Below are 21,695 nucleotides of genomic sequence, written 5' to 3' on the forward strand. Positions count from 1 at the left end.
AAGGGCAGATGCTTGGCAAATCCATGGCTTTACGTGGCCACATTTCTGAAAGAGTTCATGCACCTTTCTTCTAATTCCAGAGGATGGTAGTATGAGTCTTTTGAAAAAGGGAAAGATCAGCCTAGGATAGCTGCTGCAGAATGGCTGCAACAGGATAGCTGCTACAGGATAGCTGCTACAGGATAGCTGCTACAGGATAGCTGCTACAGGATAGCTGCTACAGGATAGCTGCTACAGGATAGTTGCAACAGGATAGCTGCTGCAGGATAGCTGCTACAGGATAGCTGCTACAGGATAGCTGCTGCAGGATAGCTGCTACAGGATAGTTGCAACAGGATAGATGCTACAGGATAGCTGCTGCAGGATAGCTGCTACAGGATAGCTGCTGCAGGATAGTTGCAACAGGATAGCTGCTACAGGATAGTTGCAACAGGATAGCTGCTACAGGATAGCTGCTGCAGGATAGCTGCTACAGGATAGCTGATGCAGGATAGTTGCAACAGGATAGCTGCTACAGGATCGCTGCTACAGGATAGCTGTTACAGGATTGCTGCTACACAGGATAGCTGCGGCAGGACAGTATAGCTGCTACAAGACAGGATAGATGCTACAGGATAGGATAGCTGCTCCAGGACAGGATAGCTGCTGCAGGATAGCTGCTGCAGGACAGGATAGCTGCAGGATAACTGCTGCAGGATAACTGCTGCAGGATAGCTGCTGCAGGACAGGATAGCTGCAGGATAACTGCTACAGGATAGCTGCTACAGGATAGCTGCTGCAGGACAGGATAGCTGCTGCAGGACAGGATAGCTGCTGCAGGACAGGATAGCTGCTGCAGGATAGCTGGGCTACCTCATGCCTATTCCTCATAATATCCATTATGGGTCTGCTAGAGGCAGGTCATACTCCTGGAGCAGGTCCAGTAGACTCTGGCCCTGGGGTCTCTCTCTGGCCCCCTCCATACTGGCTAGCTTTACAGGCTTACGGAGCTCCTCTCTCTGGTAGAAAGGGCAGACCTTCAGGTGCTCAGACATGGAGGCCACATCGTCGTCAAAGCACCAACTGTCCACCTTGGAAAACAGACTGCTAAACTCCCACACCTGTAGGAGAAAAGAGGAAGAGATTACTATACAGGTTCTTCTTGACAATGTGATCTAACCAGGACAAACACTAGACCCTATAACTGGACCCTATAAATAGACCCTATAACTAAACCTTATAACTGGTCGACCCAGGTGACCAGGAAAATGTACAGCATAGTAAAATAACATTTTAGTATAATGAGTTAGGATGCATTGTAAACATTGATATAAAGCTATATTACATTGGAACAGAGAAGTACAATATTCCAGCCATTTATTCAGTATGCAGGTTTATACTCTGTTTAAGTTTTGTGATGTCTGGAGTTTAGATTTCTCCCTCCTAAGCTATTCCTGCCTCCTAGCAACCCGCTGTCTATACATGCATCCCAAATGGCAACCTATCCCCTTAGTAGTGCACTATAGGCCCTGCTGAAAAGTAGTGCACTACAAAGGGGATAGGGTACCATTTGGAACCACAGTGTGAATGATGAGATGACTGTCTTTAGTGTACAACCTGGACTCAGGGTAGACGTAACATAACAAACGTAAATATGTCTCCCTCCATTTAGTATGATAAGTTACGTTTCATATGGTATCTATTAATTTGTGGATGTCCATCATGCATTTCATGTGATATGTTAACAATTGCAATTCATACAATATGTTACAAATTTGAAATACGTCTGATATGTTACGAATTCCAATTTTGGTGGAACGTTAGCTAGGTGGCTAACGTTTCACTGTAAGGTCTAAACCTGTTGTATTCTGCACTTGTGGCAAATACAATTTGATTTGATTACCTAGGTGGCTAGGGCGCTAACGTTAGCTAGGTTGGGATGGGTAATTGAACTAATAATCTGACTGGTTGGTGTCAAACACTTGGATGAGTAATACAACTGACAATATTGTCTGAGAGGAGTACAGGGAGTAGTCAGGGGAGTAGTCAGCTTCACAATGCAACAGCTGTCATAGGACTAGAAATGCCTCCCAAATGGCATGAATCCCTTTATAGTGTGCTAGGCTGGATCCATTTTTCTTTCCAGCAGATATTTAGGAAGCAATCCAAATGGCACCCTATTTCCTGTATAGTGCACTACTTTTGACCAGTGTCCATATGGAATAGGGTGCTGATTGGGATGCGGCATAGGACTAGGCTGGAACCATTATTCTGTCCAGGAGAGATGTAGGGAATGTGGATACCAGGCAGTTAGTTGCTGGATGCCATACATGACTGGGCAGCCATATTAGGGTGACCTGTTAACTATGCTATCCCACAGTGAGTGATAGACCAAGTGACCTGGTGGGTCAGAAGACAGAACTAAACAGTGTATGAGACAACAACAGGAGCATGTGTGACCCTCTGGCTTTGTTTAGAACCAGTGACATGGTTTACAACCAAACACATGTTTATTCTGGTTTATAAAACCAGTTTATTCTGGTGTAGCCGCTTTCACTTTACACTGACATTCAATGTTACTAGAACGTGAAAACCAAAATGAACATGTGCAGGGTACAGCAGATCCTACAACACCAAACATGAAATACACATACCTCTATGACACCCATCCCTTCAACTGAACTACAGTGCCTTGCAAAAGTATTCATCCCCCTTGGCGTTTTTCATATTTTGTTGCATTACAACCTGTAATTTAAATGGATTTTTATTTGGATTTCATGTAATGGACATACACAAAATAGTCCAAATTGGTGAAGTGAAATGAAAAATGTAACTCTAAAAAATTAATAACGGAAAAGTGGTACGTGCATATGTATTCACCCCCTTTGCTATGAAGCCCCTAAATAAGATCTGGTGCAACCAATTAACCTTCAGAAGTCACATAATTAGTTAAATAAAGTCCACATGTGTGCAATCTAAGTGTCACATGATCTGTCACATGATCTCAGTATATATACACCTGTTCTGAAAGGCCCAGAGTCTGCAACACCACTAAGCAAGGGGCACCACCAAGCAAGTGGCACCATGAAGTTGTGAAGAATTACAGATCAGGGTTAGGTTATAAAAGAATATCAGAAACTTTGAAAATCCCACGGAGCACCATTAAATCCATCATTAAAAAAATTGAAAGAATATGGCACCACAACAAATCTGCCAAGAGAGGGCCGCCCACCAATTCTCACAGACCAGGCAAGAGAGGCAACAAAGAGACCAAAGATATCCCTGAAGGAACTGCAAAGCTCCACAGCGGAGATTGGAGTATCTGTCCATAGGACCACTTTAAGCCGTACACTCCACAGAGCTGGGCTTTACGGAAGAGTGGCCAGAAAAAAGCCATTGCTTAAAGAAAAAAATAAGCAAACACGTTTGGTGTTCACCAAAAGGCATGTGGGAGACTCCCCAAACATATGGAATAAGGTACTCTGGTCAGATGAGACTAAAATTGAGCTTTTTGGCCATCATGGAAAATGCTATGTCTGGCGCAAACCCAACACCTCTCATCAACCCAAGAACACCATCCCCACAGTGAAGCATGGTGGTGGCAGCATCATGCTGTGGGGATGTTTTCCATCGGCAGGGACTGGAAAACTGGTCAGAATTGAAGGAATGATGGATGGCACTAAATATAGGGAAATTCTTGAGGGAAACCTGTTTCAGTCTTCCAGAGATTTGAGATAGGGATGGAGGTTCACCTTCCAGCAGGACAATGACCCTAAGCATACTGCTAAAGCAACACTCGAGTGGTTTAAGGGGAAACATTTAAATGTCTTGGAATGGCCTAGTCAAAGCCCAGACCTCAATCCAATTGAGAATCTGTGGTATGACTTAAAGATTGCTGTACACCAGTGGAACCCATCCAACTTGAAGGAGCTGGAGCAAAAAAAAAAAATATTCATAATAAAAAATATTTTGCATCTTCAAAGTGGTAGGCATGTTGTGTAAATCAAATGATACAAACCCCAAAAAATTCATTTGAATTCCAGGTTGTAAGGCAACAAAATTGGAAAAATGACAAGGAGGGTGAATACTTTCGCAAGCCACTGTATTTTCTCATAGTAAGCGTTGTTGGGTCTTTGAAAAGTGCTATATAACTCCTGTATTATTATTTATAAATGCAACAAAACAAAACAAAAACAGTTAAAAAACACACCTTTTTTCTGCATTTCCATGATGTTCCTCCATGTGAGTAGGTCTTCTTCTCCCATTTCAGATAGACCATCCCCCTCTCCTCTAGCAGTGTGACACACACCTCCCTCATCAACTGGGACACCTGGGACAGCTGAGACAGGGTAAAGCTGTCCAGGAACCCTGCCACATGCTGGAGGATCTCAAAGGGAAGTCTGCTCAACGGGTCCAGGTTACGAGGACGTTTCCTGTCTGAGGTGATGGTGATGGTCTTTCCAGAGTCGGACAGTGTCGAGGAGCCCTCTGGTTTGAGGCTGAAGGTGCTGAGATCCTGGCGGTAGGTGACCATGGCTTTCTGACCTGCAGGATGGAACCTCCTCTGGCTGTAGTTGCAGCCCAGGTATGCTAGTGGGCAGCGCTGCTCGAACCAGCCGTTCAGGCAGGACTGGATGTCCAAGTGCACGTTCTTTAAGTGAGTGTGGTACTCGTCGCGGCGGAAGACGTGGCCACAGAGGTAACTAAAGGCAGAGTTGGTAGAGTTGTGTCTTCTGGTGATGTCCTCAGTTTGGATCTGGACATAGAGGCCTTTGTGTTGGTCTGTGATGATGTCCGCCAGCGAGGCTTCAGGTTTGAACGGAGCAGATGGAAAGTTGTGAGTCTGTGTTCCGACGTCTACATAGAGGCCGTCTGCTCCTCCACCCTCTGAGATGTTGTGGCCCTTTAGCTCTTTCTCCAAGAAGCACAACAAAGTTGCATTGACTTCATCACACTTTGGAAGATCTTCTACCGAAACCCCTAGATCAGCTGTATCAACGCTTTTGTTGACCATCGGTGACCAGGGGTTGTTCATGTGAATCCGTTTCGGACGGTAGCTCGTGGGAACATTGAACGTGCGCACAGTTTGAACTGCTACGGGCTCCAGGTTTCCGTAAACAAAGTCCTTCTCCCTCGGAGTACAGGCATCAAGTTGACCGAAGTTGATCAGCATGGCTCCATGGTGCAACAGATACATGTTGAAATCTGCAATGGTGACCTCTCTACGCAGTCTCTCCACGACGCCGTCCTGCCACGGTGCAAGGCCAGACCTAGTGACATCTACAACACTTGCGGTGGCTCCATTCTCCTGGCACTTCTTGGATGATCCATCCCCCTCCACCTTTCGAAGACCATTTGATGAGCTGCGTGCTTTCTCTTCTTCACCAAGATTCATCTTCTTTTCCATGTTGTTCACGGTTTTTTGACGTCTCTTCATGTCCTTGTTATTGGACAAGGCCTCCCTCTCCTCCTGACTCAGCTCCTTCTCCAGCTCCATCCCATCTCCATAACCATAACCATTATCTCCATCCTCAATTGCTTCACCAGGGTCTAATGAACTACGACCTTCACCTGCAGAGCTGGTGACACCTACATCTATCTCTTTCTGAGCAGGTTCTTCTTCCACCTTCAGAAAAGACAGCCAGTTCGATGCAGAAAACTTTAGTAAACTATTTAAAAAATACTTACAAAAAATATATCAAATTCAGAGCAGATCAGCCTATTGACTAAAATTACCTTCTCCATCAGCTCAGGGAAGACGGTCTTCATCTTGAGGCATCTGAAGAGGAGCTCCTGGTCTCTCAGGGCCATAGACACGTTCAGCTGCTTCTGATGATCTGGGTCAGCCAGGCCGGTCCTGTAGTAGTGAAATATCGATCATGTGTAAATCCATTCATATTCTGTCTGTATATTTTTTCTATGCTGTCAACATCATTTCACCAGGTAAAATTCCTGGTACAAAAAAAAAATGTACTTGACGAATTAAGCTGATTCTGAAAACTGTATTAAGTAACTCCAAGGGAGAATTCGGTTTTGCAGCGGAATCATCCATACAAAAACACAAACCTAGAACACAGTGTATCTGTTTATTTATGTTGAAACCTGTACAGCCCATAGTAATGTATCTGTCTTAGTTCATTATTCAGTATTCAATATGACGCAGCACACACAAAAACATGACATAGCATAACACGGCAAGACAGTAGTTGATGTAGGGTTTGTTCTGTCAAACTGGGTTTCACACCTCATGATTTATGGTAGGAGGTAATACAGTTAGGTAATTAAAATAGATAACCATGTGGTCGCCTCGTGTTGTATGTAAACACCTTTGATCTGATTACTTTGATATGTAAGGGTTAGTGTGTGTGTGTGTGTGTGTGTGTGTGTGTGTGTGTGTGTGTGTGTGTGTGTGTGTGTGTGTGTGTGTGCGTGTGTGCGTGTGTGTGTGTTTGGACCCAGGTGTGAGGGGCTTGTTGTGATCCTGATTGTGACTTTGATCCATTTTGGGTTAGCAGGGGTGGTGGGACATGGCATAACCGGTTTGATGGGTGGGTTAGCAGGGGTGGTGGGACATGGCATAACTGGTTTGATTGGTGGGTTGTGGTCTGTTCAGAAACCCTAAAAACGTTTGACTATATCCACAAGATTGTATTAATAGCTGCAGCTTAACTAGGTCTTCCTTCATAGTATTAATACTGGGCTAGCTGTAGCTTAACTAGGTCTTCCTTCATAGTATTAATACTGGGCTAGCTGCAGCTTAACTAGGTCTTCCTTCATAGTATTAATACTGGGCTAGCTGTAGCTTAACTAGGTCTTCCTTCATAGTATTAATACTGGGCTAGCTGTAGCTTAACTAGGTCTTCCTTCATAGTATTAATACTGGGCTAGCTGTAGCTTAACTAGGTCTTCCTTCATAGTATTAATACTGGGCTAGCTGTAGCTTAACTAGGTCTTCCTTCATAGTATTAATACTGGGCTAGCTGCAGCTTAACTAGGTCTTCCTTCATAGTATTAATACTGGGCTAGCTGTAGCTTAACTAGGTCTTCCTTCATAGTATTAATACTGGGCTAGCTGCAGCTTAACTAGGTCTTCCTTCATAGTATTAATACTGGGCTAGCTGTAGCTTAACTAGGTCTTCCTTCATAGTATTAATACTGGGCTAGCTGCAGCTTAACTAGGTCTTCCTTCATAGTATTAATACTGGGCTAGCTGCAGCTTAACTAGGTCTTCCTTCATAGTATTAATACTGGGCTAGCTGCAGCTTAACTAGGTCTTCCTTCATAGTATTAATACTGGGCTAGCTGTAGCTTAACTAGGTCTTCCTTCATAGTATTAATACTGGGCTAGCTGCAGCTTAACTAGGTCTTCCTTCATAGTATTAATACTGGGCTAGCTGTAGCTTAACTAGGTCTTCCTTCATAGTATTAATACTGGGCTAGCTGTAGCTTAACTAGGTCTTCCTTCATAGTATTAATACTGGGCTAGCTGTAGCTTAACTAGGTCTTCCTTCATAGTATTAATACTGGGCTAGCTGTAGCTTAACTAGGTCTTCCTTCATAGTATTAATACTGGGCTAGCTGTAGCTTAACTAGGTCTTCCTTCATAGTATTAATACTGGGCTAGCTGCAGCTTAACTAGGTCTTCCTTCATAGTATTAATACTGGGCTAGCTGCAGCTTAACTAGGTCTTCCTTCATAGTATTAATACTGGGCTAGCTGTAGCTTAACTAGGTCTTCCTTCATAGTATTAATACTGGGCTAGCTGCAGCTTAACTAGGTCTTCCTTCATAGTATTAATACTGGGCTAGCTGTAGCTTAACTAGGTCTTCCTTCATAGTATTAATACTGGGCTAGCTGTAGCTTAACTAGGTCTTCCTTCATAGTATTAATACTGGGCTAGCTGCAGCTTAACTAGGTCTTCCTTCATAGTATTAATACTGGGCTAGCTGCAGCTTAACTAGGTCTTCCTTCATAGTATTAATACTGGGCTAGCTGTAGCTTAACTAGGTCTTCCTTCATAGTATTAATACTGGGCTAGCTGTAGCTTAACTAGGTCTTCCTTCATAGTATTAATACTGGGCTAGCTGTAGCTTAACTAGGTCTTCCTTCATAGTATTAATACTGGGCTAGCTGCAGCTTAACTAGGTCTTCCTTCATAGTATTAATACTGGGCTAGCTGCAGCTTAACTAGGTCTTCCTTCATAGTATTAATACTGGGCTAGCTGTAGCTTAACTAGGTCTTCCTTCATAGTATTAATACTGGGCTAGCTGTAGCTTAACTAGGTCTTCCTTCATAGTATTAATACTGGGCTAGCTGTAGCTTAACTAGGTCTTCCTTCATAGTATTAATACTGGGCTAGCTGTAGCTTAACTAGGTCTTCCTTCATAGTATTAATACTGGGCTAGCTGCAGCTTAACTAGGTCTTCCTTCATAGTATTAATACTGGGCTAGCTGCAGCTTAACTAGGTCTTCCTTCATAGTATTAATACTGGGCTAGCTGTAGCTTAACTAGGTCTTCCTTCATAGTATTAATACTGGGCTAGCTGCAGCTTAACTAGGTCTTCCTTCATAGTATTAATACTGGGCTAGCTGTAGCTTAACTAGGTCTTCCTTCATAGTATTAATACTGGGCTAGCTGCAGCTTAACTAGGTCTTCCTTCATAGTATTAATACTGGGCTAGCTGCAGCTTAACTAGGTCTTCCTTCATAGTATTAATACTGGGCTAGCTGTAGCTTAACTAGGTCTTCCTTCATAGTATTAATACTGGGCTAGCTGCAGCTTAACTAGGTCTTCCTTCATAGTATTAATACTGGGCTAGCTGTAGCTTAACTAGGTCTTCCTTCATAGTATTAATACTGGGCTAGCTGCAGCTTAACTAGGTCTTCCTTCATAGTATTAATACTGGGCTAGCTGTAGCTTAACTAGGTCTTCCTTCATAGTATTAATACTGGGCTAGCTGCAGCTTAACTAGGTCTTCCTTCATAGTATTAATACTGGGCTAGCTGTAGCTTAACTAGGTCTTCCTTCATAGTATTAATACTGGGCTAGCTGTAGCTTAACTAGGTCTTCCTTCATAGTATTAATACTGGGCTAGCTGTAGCTTAACTAGGTCTTCCTTCATAGTATTAATACTGGGCTAGCTGTAGCTTAACTAGGTCTTCCTTCATAGTATTAATACTGGGCTAGCTGTAGCTTAACTAGGTCTTCCTTCATAGTATTAATACTGGGCTAGCTGTAGCTTAACTAGGTCTTCCTTCATAGTATTAATACTGGGCTAGCTGTAGCTTAACTAGGTCTTCCTTCATAGTATTAATACTGGGCTAGCTGCAGCTTAACTAGGTCTTCCTTCATAGTATTAATACTGGGCTAGCTGTAGCTTAACTAGGTCTTCCTTCATAGTATTAATACTGGGCTAGCTGTAGCTTAACTAGGTCTTCCTTCATAGTATTAATACTGGGCTAGCTGTAGCTTAACTAGGTCTTCCTTCATAGTATTAATACTGGGCTAGCTGTAGCTTAACTAGGTCTTCCTTCATAGTATTAATACTGGGCTAGCTGTAGCTTAACTAGGTCTTCCTTCATAGTATTAATACTGGGCTAGCTGTAGCTTAACTAGGTCTTCCTTCATAGTATTAATACTGGGCTAGCTGCAGCTTAACTAGGTCTTCCTTCATAGTATTAATACTGGGCTAGCTGTAGCTTAACTAGGTCTTCCTTCATAGTATTAATACTGGGCTAGCTGCAGCTTAACTAGGTCTTCCTTCATAGTATTAATACTGGGCTAGCTGTAGCTTAACTAGGTCTTCCTTCATAGTATTAATACTGGGCTAGCTGTAGCTTAACTAGGTCTTCCTTCATAGTATTAATACTGGGCTAGCTGTAGCTTAACTAGGTCTTCCTTCATAGTATTAATACTGGGCTAGCTGCAGCTTAACTAGGTCTTCCTTCATAGTATTAATACTGGGCTAGCTGCAGCTTAACTAGGTCTTCCTTCATAGTATTAATACTGGGCTAGCTGCAGCTTAACTAGGTCTTCCTTCATAGTATTAATACTGGGCTAGCTGTAGCTTAACTAGGTCTTCCTTCATAGTATTAATACTGGGCTAGCTGTAGCTTAACTAGGTCTTCCTTCATAGTATTAATACTGGGCTAGCTGCAGCTTAACTAGGTCTTCCTTCATAGTATTAATACTGGGCTAGCTGCAGCTTAACTAGGTCTTCCTTCATAGTATTAATACTGGGCTAGCTGCAGCTTAACTAGGTCTTCCTTCATAGTATTAATACTGGGCTAGCTGTAGCTTAACTAGGTCTTCCTTCATAGTATTAATACTGGGCTAGCTGTAGCTTAACTAGGTCTTCCTTCATAGTATTAATACTGGGCTAGCTGCAGCTTAACTAGGTCTTCCTTCATAGTATTAATACTGGGCTAGCTGCAGCTTAACTAGGTCTTCCTTCATAGTATTAATACTGGGCTAGCTGTAGCTTAACTAGGTCTTCCTTCATAGTATTAATACTGGGCTAGCTGTAGCTTAACTAGGTCTTCCTTCATAGTATTAATACTGGGCTAGCTGCAGCTTAACTAGGTCTTCCTTCATAGTATTAATACTGGGCTAGCTGCAGCTTAACTAGGTCTTCCTTCATAGTATTAATACTGGGCTAGCTGCAGCTTAACTAGGTCTTCCTTCATAGTATTAATACTGGGCTAGCTGTAGCTTAACTAGGTCTTCCTTCATAGTATTAATACTGGGCTAGCTGTAGCTTAACTAGGTCTTCCTTCATAGTATTAATACTGGGCTAGCTGTAGCTTAACTAGGTCTTCCTTCATAGTATTAATACTGGGCTAGCTGCAGCTTAACTAGGTCTTCCTTCATAGTATTAATACTGGGCTAGCTGCAGCTTAACTAGGTCTTCCTTCATAGTATTAATACTGGGCTAGCTGCAGCTTAACTAGGTCTTCCTTCATAGTATTAATACTGGGCTAGCTGCAGCTTAACTAGGTCTTTCTTTGCAGCACTGGACCACATGACTGGACAATGATCAAGATAAGATACAACTAGAGCCTGCAGGACTTGCTTTGTGGAGTGTGGTGTCAAAAAGGCAGAGCATCTCTTTATTACGTACAGACCTCTCCCCATCTTTACAAACATTGAATGTATATGTTTTGACCATGACAGTTTACAATCTAAGGTAACACCAAGTAATTTAGTCTCCTCAACTTGTTCATCAGCCACACCATTCATTAACAGATTCAGCTGAGGTTTAGGACTTAGATAATTATTTGTAGCAAATACAATGCTCTTAGTTTTAGAGATGTTCAGGACCAGTTTATTAGTGGCCACCCATTCCAAAACAGACTGCAACTCTTTGTTAAGGGTTTCAGTGACTTCATTAGCTGTGGTTGCTGACCATTAGCTGTGGTTGAATCATCAGCATACATGGACATATATGCTTTATTTAATGCCAGTGGCAGGTCATTGGTAAAAATAGAAAAGAGTAGAGGGCCCAGAGAGCTGCCCTGTGGTACACCACACTTTACATGTTTGACATTAGAGAAAGCTTCCATTAAAGAAAACCCTCTGAGTTCTGTAATTGCTGCAAAAGGTGGCTCTACAAAGTATTGACTTTGTGGGGGGTGAATAGTTATGCACGCTCAAGTTTTCAAGTTGTTTGTTTCACAAGAAAAAATATTTTGCATCATCAAAGTGGTAGGCATGTTGTGTAAATCAAATGATTCAAACCCCCCAAAAATCAATTTTAATTCCAGGTTGTAAGTCAGCAAAATAGGACAAATGCCAACGGGGGTGAATACTTTCGGAAGCCACTGTAAGCAGACAATGAAAGCTCTTACAATATTCAATGATTACATTTCTCTAAAACAGGTTATAGGCTACATGTGCACCACAAAGTCAGAACAGTAGGCGAAATTAAGAGGGGTAAATTAAATGAAAAGGTTATTATTGTTCGTGTTTCCTTGGTTTATATCGTTCCATAATCATTATTATTAAACTAAATAACGAACTAAATGCACCTGCTTCCTGTCTCCCTCTACGTTACATTTACATCATATTGGTTCAGTAGTTATCCGTTTTGAGCAGTTTGATTATGTGGTAGTTAATTGTATTGTTAACAAATGACAAGAAAATCATATCAAAAGTAAAGTAAATATTGCATTTTCAAAAGCAGATACTTAGATTGAATATATATCCAAATTGAAAAAGTGATTTGGTGCAGTGATCAAGTGACTTTGTGAATTTGTTTGTTATAATAAAAAATGTGCTTAGAGTTGTAAAACGTGAGCCATTTTGATGATCTGATTTCTGTGCTTAGAAAAATGAAAATGCTCCACATACCTGTAGAAATTGTATTAAAATAAAACATCCAAGTCCTGTTGTGACTTGGTTATTCAAGAAAATTGACTGATTAATTACTTGATCTGATTTATTTGATTAATTTGGTTATCCTATCCAAGTTAATCTAAGAGGGGCACCATTAAGGGTGGGACCCCTTGAATTAACTCTATACAATAGTTATCATTATACCATTAATCCTATATCAACAATAGTCTTAATCAACTGTCAGTTACTATGTTCTTTGGGAGAGGAAATGTGACATGGCTTTCACAACTGTGAAAGTCTAGAGCGTTTCAGCAACCAGGAACTGACAATGGGCTATGCTATTAGTTAGTACCCAAATGTGGACATTGCTGAGACAGTATTGATCATTGATTGGTAAATTAGACCTGCCATCTTACAATTACTCAGTAACTTCCCCCACGTTACACACACAATGCCACTTTCATAGAATAGGAAGAATGTAACAGGATGATTTACGTGTGTGTCGCTGGTGCCTCTCAGTTGGATTCCACTAGTATGGAATGAAGCTAAAAAAACGTTGTCCAAATCTCTCGAGACAGTAGAGCTGATGAAGCCAGCAGGACGAAAATAGCCTCTCTCTCTCCCTCTCTCCCCTCTCCCCCTCTCCCCCTCTCCCCCTCTCCCCCTCTCCCCCTCTCCCCCTCTATTAGTTGAATCTGTGCAGTGAGCGAATTCTTTTTCTTATCCCCACCGGGATGCATTGTGAACTCTCTGTTAGTATCGAAGGCAGGATCTCTGGGTTGATTCCTTCTGTCTCGTCGATCAGAAGAGGACTTGATCTGATGCCTGTTTGCAAGTCCTGCAATTTATAGGGATACTATCGTGGAAAATTACTAACTCTCTTATGCACATGAGCTGTATAAGCCTTAACCTGTCCTTTTCCATTTTCTGTTCTAAGGTCATGTAAGAAGAAGATAGTGTTTTTCGACTCTGTCTTTGTGCAATTTAGTCACGCGGCCAAAGACAATGGGCCATTTGAGGGGGAACTTTGGTCCATCCTGTTCTTTTGGTATCTGTCAAGCACACAGCTGTGTCCGAGATATGTAGCTCAGCTGGTAGAGCACGGTGCTTGTAACGCCAAGGTAGTGGGTTCGATCCCCGGGACCACCCACACACAAAAAATGTATGCATGCATGACTGTAAGTCGCTTTGGATAAAAGCGTCTGCCAGATGGCATATTATTATTATTATTATAGAACAGAAGCTAGCTTGAGCAGCAGTGCCTAGATATCAGCAGAAAGGGGTAACAAAACTGCCGTTATTACATTTATGTCATTTAGCAGACACTCTTATCCAGAGCGAGTAGGGTTAAGTGCCTTGCTCAAGGGCACATCGACAGATTTTTCACCTAGTCGGCTCAGGGATTAGAACCAGCGACCTTTCGGTGACTGGCACAACACTCTTAACCACCAAACTACCTGCCGTTATCAATTGTTTAAACGCTATGTTCCCACCAGGTTCTCATACATCTGCTAAACTGCCACGTAGACAAAGGTTGTACTTTGCTATAAAAGCTGAGACCCAACTATTGTTCCAAGGACTCTACTTGATCAAAAGCACTAAGCCTTTTGTCTCACATATATTACAATACACAACACACTACCCCTCAAGCCCCTGACACCTGGGTCCACACACACACACACACACACACACACACACACACACACACACACACACACACACACACACACACACACACACACACACACACACACACACAAACACACAAACACACACACACACACACACACACACACACACACACACACACACACACACACACACACACGCGCACACACACACACACGTAGCCTGTAGCTACCAAACACTCCTTGTGTAATTTACAAATGTTTTATGTTACACACATTTTATGGCTGACCTCCCCCCTTTCATTCCATTGATGTGGCCCACAACCTAGGACGCGTGATCCCTTCGTGGCACAACAGTCCAGACAACTGCTTGTTAATTCACCAACAGGACCAGGTGTGAATGTTCCTAACCATGTTGGATTTCACCCCAGACCCCAAAACACACACCATTCAAAACAGTTTCATCAGGCCCCTCAACCAAATCCCCTCCTATTCATCCCAAAACTTAATCAAAAGTCACAATAGACAATTGTCTCCACAAAAAGCTGAACACAATACACTACCACTGATGAAATCTTTGTCCCACAATTGTTCCAAGGACTCTACTTGATCAAAAGCACTAAGCCTTTTGTCTCACATATATTACAATATACAACACACTACCCCTCAAGCCCCTGACACCTGGGTCCACACACACACACACACACACACACACACACACACACACACACACACACACACACACACACACACACACACACACACACACACACACACGTAGCCTGCAGATACCAATCACTCCTTGTGTAATTTACACACGTTTTATGTTACAGCAAAATCCACATTATACTTTTTTTAAGATGTAAGAGGATCGGAAGAGAAATATCACATCATGGTTCAAGTTATATCAACATGTCATAAGTCCTTCAGTATTAATGCATTGATTTTAAATGTTCTTGCACCAGTTCCTGCCTCTTTCTCTCTTCAATACATCACCTGGCGCTCAAACGCCTGACTGGCCATTTCCCCAGCAACCGATGTAGATCACAAGACAGTTGTTGTCTTAGCGCTCTCGAATAACACCTGCGATTGCGTTATGCCTCTCTCCCATGTCAATATGGTTTGCTTATTGCTGTTTGGGCTAGTTCTTATTATACTATTTCACTGTGGTGATCCCAGTCCCGCTCAACCAGCCTCAGATAGCTTCTTTGTCCCACTCCCCATACACGCGGAGACCGGCTCAATCGGTACCTCCAGTGATGCTATCTCTTTCATCGTTACCCAATGCTTAGGTGAGCTTCCACTGTACTCATATCCGTCCATATCCTTGTCTGTCCATAATGCCCTGAATCTATTCTACACCGCCCGGAAATCTGCCCCTTTTATTCTCTGTACCCAAAGCACTAGAAGACCAGTTCTTAAAGCCTTTAGCCGTATCCTTACTCTATTCCTCCTCTGTTCCTCTGGTAATGTAGAGGTTAACCCAGGCCCTGTAGCCCCCAGTATCACTCCTACCCCCCAGGCGCTATCATTTGTTGACTTCTGTAACCGTAAAAGCCTTGGTTTCTTGCATGTTAACATCAGAAGCCTCCTCCCCAAGTTTGAGTTATTCACTGCATTAGCACACTCTGCCAACCCTGATGTTCTAGCAGTGTCTGAATCTTGGCTTAGGAAGGCCACCAAAAATGCAGATATTTCTTATCCCGAACTACATTTTCCATCTAGATAGAACTGCCAAAGGGGGTGGAGTTGCAATCTACTGTAGAGATAGCCTGCAGAGCTCTATCGTACTATCCAGGTATGTGCCCAAACAGTTTGAGCTTTTACTTCTAAAAATCCAGTGATGCTATCTCTTTCATCGTTACCCAATGCTTAGGTGAGCCTCCACTGTACTCATATCTGTCCATATCCTTGTCTGTCCATAATGCCCTGAATCTATTCTACACCGCCCGGAAATCTGCCCCTTTTATTCTCTGTACCCAAAGCACTAGAAGACCAGTTCTTAAAGCCTTTAGCCGTATCCTTACTCTATTCCTCCTCTGTTCCTCTGGTAAGGTAGAGGTTAACCCAGGCCCTGTAGCCCCCAGTATCACTCCTACCCCCCAGGCGCTATCATTTGTTGACTTCTGTAACCGTAAAAGCCTTGGTTTCTTGCATGTTAACATCAGAAGCCTCCTCCCCAAGTTTGAGTTATTCACTGCATTAGCACACTCTGCCAACCCTGATGTTCTAGCAGTGTCTGAATCTTGGCTTAGGAAGGCCACCAAAAATGCAGATATTTCTTATCCCGAACTACATTTTCCATCTAGATAGAACTGCCAAAGGGGGTGGAGTTGCAATCTACTGTAGAGATAGCCTGCAGAGCTCTATCATACTATCCAGGTCTGTGCCCAAACAGTTTGAGCTTTTACTTCTAAAAATCCACCTTTCCAGAAATAAGTCTCTCAATGTTGCTGCTTGCTACAGACCCCCCTCAGCACCCATTTGTGAATTGCTTGCCACGCATCTATCCTCAGAGTTCGTACTGCTTGGTGACCTAAACTGGGATATGCTTAACAGCCCGGCCATCCTACAATCTAAACTAGATGCCCTCAATCTCACACAAATTATCAAGGAACCTACCAGGTACAACCCTAATTCCGTAAACATGGGCACCCTCATAGATATCATCCTGACTAATTTACCCTCGAAATAAACCTCCGCTGTCTTCAACCAGGATCTCAGCAATCACTGCCTCATTGCCTGCGTCCGTAATGGGTCGGCGGTCAAAAGACCACCCCTCATCACTGTCAAACGCTCCCTAAAACACTTCAGCGAGCAGGCCTTTCTAATTGACCTGGCCCGGGTATCCTGGATGGATATTGACTTCATTCCGTCAGTAGAGGATGCCTGGATGTTCTTCAAAAGTGCTTTCCTCTCCATCTTAAACAAGCATGCCCCATTCAAAAAATGCAGAACTAAGAACAGATATAGCCCCTGGTTCACCCCAGACTTGACTGCCCTTGATCAGCACAAAAACATCCTGTGGCGTACTGCATTAGCATCGAACAGCCCCCGCAATATGCAACTTTTCATGGAAGTCAGGAACCAATATACACAATCAGTTAGGAAAGCAAAGGCTAGCTTTTTCAAACGGAAATGTGCATCCTGTAGCACTAACTCCAAAAAGTTTTGGGACACTGTAAATTCCATGGAGAATAAGAGCTCCTTCCAGCTACCCACTGCACTGAGGCTAGGAAACACTGTCACCACCGATAAATCTACGATAATCGAGAATTTCAATAAGCATTTTGCTACGGCTGGCCATGCTTGCCACCTGGCTACCCCTACCCCGGCCACCAGCTTTGCACCCTCCACTGCAACTTGCCCATGCCCCCCCCCCACTTCTCCTTCACCCAAATTCAGATAGTCCTGAAACAGCTGCTAAATCTGGACCCCTAAAACTCAGCTGGGCTACACAATCTGGACCCTTTCTTTCTAAAATTAGCCGCCGAAATTGTCGCAACCCCTATTACTAGCCTGTTCAACCTCTCTTTCGTATCGTCTGAGATCCCGATAGATTGGAAAGCTGCCGCGGTCATCCCCCTCTTCAAAGGGGGTGACACTCTAGATCCAAACTGTTACAGACCTATATCCATCCTGCCCTGCCTTTCGAAAGTATTTGAATCCCACCGTACCTTCTCCGCTATGCAATCTGGTTTCCGAGCTGATCATGGGTGCACCTCAGCCACGCTCAAGGTCCTAAATGATATAATAACCGCGATCGATAAAAGACAGTACTGCGCAGCCGTCTTCATCGACCTGGCCAAGGCTTTCGACTCTGTCAACCACCGCATTCTTATTGGCAGACTAAATAGCCTTGGTTTTTTAAATGACTGCCTCGCCTGGTTCACCAACTACTTTTCAGATAGTGTTCAATGTGTCAAATTGGAGGGCCTGTTGTCTGGACCTATGGCAGTCTCTATGGGGGTGCCACAGGGTTCAAGTCTTGGGCCGACTCTATTCTCTGCGTATATCAATAATGTCGCTCTTGCTGCTGGTGACTCTCAGATCCACCTCTACGCAGAAAACACCATTTGCACACACTCTATATAGATTTTCTATTGTGTTATTGACTGTATGTTTTGTTTTACCCCATATGTAACTCTGTGTTGTTGTTTTTATTGCACTGCTTTGCTTGGTCTTGGCCAGGTCGCAGTTGTAAATGAGAACTTGTTCTCAACTGGCTTACATGATTAAATAAAGGTGAAATAAAATAAATAAAAATGGCGACCACATGGTTATCTATCTTAATTACCTAATTGTATTACCTCCTGCCATAAATCATGAGGTGTGAAACCCAGTTTGACAGAACAAACATCAACTACTCACAACACTGCACAACACAAAACACAACTTAACAAACCTGTAGATGGCCGTGTCTGGCACTGGGAAGCGGATCCATTGCTGAGAGCAGATAACAGTACTGGCGGGGCAGACCTCCAGGTGCTTGGCTAGCCTGTGGCGGAGCAGGGTGAAGGGACAGCCGTAGTCAACGTTGAGGCAGGGGACCATCTCATTGGGACACAGTAACTGGTGCTCCTTCTCCTTACACATATGGAAGGCAGCGCCACAATGCAGACGACACTTAATGACCACGCAGGAGACAGAGGTGTTCACGGGGGCTTGGCAGTGGAGGCTGGAGCACCTCTCACAGTGATGATGCAGACCTGCTGGGGGCATCTTTACCTTGGGATGGAGATAGATAGATAGATAGATAGATAGATAGATAGATAGATAGATAGATAGATAGATAGATAGATAGATAGATAGATAGATAGATAGATAGATAGATAGATAGATAGATAGATAGATAGATAGATAGATAGATAGATAGATAGATAGATAGATAGATAGATAGATAGATAGATAGATAGATAGATAGATAGATAGATAGATAGATAGATAGATAGATAGAGATGGGGAAAGAGATAAAGAGAGAGACGGGGAGAGAGAGAGAGAGAGAGAGAGAGAGAGAGAGAGAGAGAGAGAGAGAGAGAGAGAGAGAGAGAGAGAGATGGAGAGAGATGGAGAGAGATCGGTAGATAGATTGATAGATCGATAGATCGATAGATCGATAGATCGATAGATAGATAGATAGAGATGGGGAAAGAGATAAAGAGAGAGACGGGGAGAGAGAGAGAGAGAGAGAGAGAGAGAGAGAGAGAGAGAGAGAGAGAGAGAGAGAGAGAGAGAGAGAGTGAGAGAGAGAGAGACAGACACAGAAAGAGAGAAGACAATGAATGTTCCCAGTTTTGAGATTTGAATCTGCTGTCTAGTCATGATCCCCAACACCTTGAAAAATATATCCATGATCCCCAACACCTTGAAAAGTATAGTATATAGTAAAGTATATAGTATAGACTTCATGGTATAGTTTCTGCTCTGACATGCACTGTAAACGGTGATGTTCCTTCTAAATGATGTCCAAACAATTGAATTGGCCACAGGTGGACTCCAATCAAGTTTTAGTGACGACTCAATAATGATCAAAGAGAATTGGATGCACCTGAACTCAATTTGGAGTGTCATAGCAAAGGTGTGTGAATACTTACACACTAGCAGTCAAAAGTTTGGACACACCTACTCAATCAAGGGTGTTTCTTTATTTCTTACATTGTAGAATAATAGGGAAGACATCAAAACTATTAAATAACACATATGGAAACATGTAGTAACCAAAAAATAGCCACCCTTCCCTTGATGACAGCTTTGCACACTCTTGGCATTCTCCCAACAAGCTTCATGAGGTAGTCACCTGGAATGCATTTCAATTAACAGGTGTGCCTTCTTAAAAGTTAATTTGTGGATTTTATTTCATTCTTAATGTGTTTGTGTTTGAGCCAATCAGTTGTTTTGTGACAAGGGGGGGGGGGGGGGGGGGTATACAGAAGATAGCCCTATTTGGTAAAAGACCAAGTCCATGTTATGGCAAGAACAGCTCAAATATGCAAAGAGAAACGACAGTCCATCATTACTTTAAGACATGAAGGTCAGTCAATACGGAAAATGTTAAGAACTTTGAACGTTTCTTCATGTGCAGTCACAAAAACCATCAAGAGCTATGATGAAACTGGCTCTCATGAGGACCGCCACAGGAATGGAAGACCCAGAGTTCATTAGAGTTACAAGCCTCAGAAATTGCATCCCAAATAAATGCTTCACAGAGTTCAAGTAACAGACACATCTCAACATCAACTGTTCAGAGGAGACTGTGTGAATCAGGCCTTCATGGTCGATTTGCTGCAAAGAAACCACTACTAAAGGACACCAATAATAATAAGAGACCTGCTAGGGCCAAGAAACACGAGCAATGGACATTAGACCGGTGGAAATTTGTGCTTTGGTCTGGAGTCCGAATTGAAGATTTTTGGTTCCAACTCCCGTGTCTTTGTGAGATGCTGTGTGGGTGAATGGATGAGCTCTGCATGTGTAATTCCCACCGTAAAGTATGGAGGAGGAGGTGTTTTGTGGGGGTGCTTTGCTGGAGACACTGTCTGTGATTTATTTAGAATTCAAGGCACACTTAACAGTCACATGGCCATGGCTATGTAAAATAGGCAGACAGGCATTGAGGCATTCAGTTACTGTTCGATTGAACGTTAGAATGGGTAAAACTAGTGACCTAAGAGACTTTGATTGCCCTGGTTCCTCCTGGGCTTTTCACAGCGGACTGGGGTTTATAGAGAATGGTGCAACAAACAAAAAACATCCATTCAGCAGCTCATTGATCAGAGGTCGAAGGAGAATGGCAAGAATCGTTTACGCTAACAGTCAGGCCACAAACAGACAAATAACACCGGTGTGCAGAACGGCATCTCGGAACGCACAACTCGACGATCCTTGTCACGATGGGCTATTGCAGCAGACGACCACACCGGTTTCCGCTCCTATCAGCTAAAAACAAGAAGAAGCGTCTCCAATGAGTACACGATCACCAACACTGGACAATTGAGGAATGGAAAATCGTTGCCTGGAACATGACAGGGAGTTCAGTTTAGTTGAGGGGCCGGCACAGTCCCCAGACCGCAACCCAATAGAGCATCTTTGGGATGAGATGGAACGGGCTGTTGAATATACTGTACGTCCGTCCAATTTGCAGCAACTGCAAATCGCATCATCACGGACCAGCATCCCTGTGGAATGTTTTTGATACCTTGTAGAATGCAACAAAGAATTCAGGCTGTTCGGGATGCAAAATTGGGTTCCGACCCGGTACTAGATGGGAGAACCTGATAAACTGTCTGCTGAGAATAAATAATCACTTTCAATTGAGGAAAAGAGTGTAAGGCCATATCCTCCAACACTGATGAAATCATATGACCATTCTCATGGACAGAATTAAAACAAACAATTATATGATCATTGTCCTGTACAGAATTAAAACCTCAAATCATATTATGATCATTGTCATGTACAGACTTAAAACAAACAATCATATGATCATTGTTATGTACAGAATTAAAACAAACAATTATATGATCATTGTCATGTAGAGAATTAAAACCTCAAATCATATGATCATTGTCATGTACAGAATTAAAACCTCAAATCATATGATCATTGTCATTGACAAAATTAAAATATCAAATGAACTCACCGTATCGACAACTTTTCTACAGTTCACAAAAATCTGATTATCTGAAAAAAATAAACGAAAATGAAAAGAGATTAAATATTAATCAGATCATTAACTTTTTTTTAGAACAAACAG

General features: G+C 42.7%; 1 protein-coding gene across 1 annotated transcript; it reads right to left on the bottom strand.

Annotated features, from left to right (window-relative positions):
- Positions 1 to 878: 878 nt before the first annotated feature.
- LOC311117244 (F-box only protein 40-like) lies at positions 879 to 18,664 on the bottom strand (the record flags this gene model as incomplete). Its single annotated transcript, XM_084192216.1, has 4 exons — positions 879 to 1,100; positions 4,190 to 5,605; positions 5,716 to 5,836; positions 18,348 to 18,664. The coding sequence occupies 4 exons, from the start codon at positions 18,662 to 18,664 to the stop codon at positions 879 to 881; spliced, it is 2,076 nt and encodes a 691-aa protein (XP_084048342.1).
- Between the last annotated feature and the right edge of the window lie 3,031 nt (positions 18,665 to 21,695).

This window comes from Coregonus lavaretus, assembly GCF_964263955.1.
Source record: "Coregonus lavaretus genome assembly, contig: HAP1_SCAFFOLD_3306, whole genome shotgun sequence".
Taxonomy (NCBI): Eukaryota; Metazoa; Chordata; class Actinopteri; order Salmoniformes; family Salmonidae; genus Coregonus; species Coregonus lavaretus.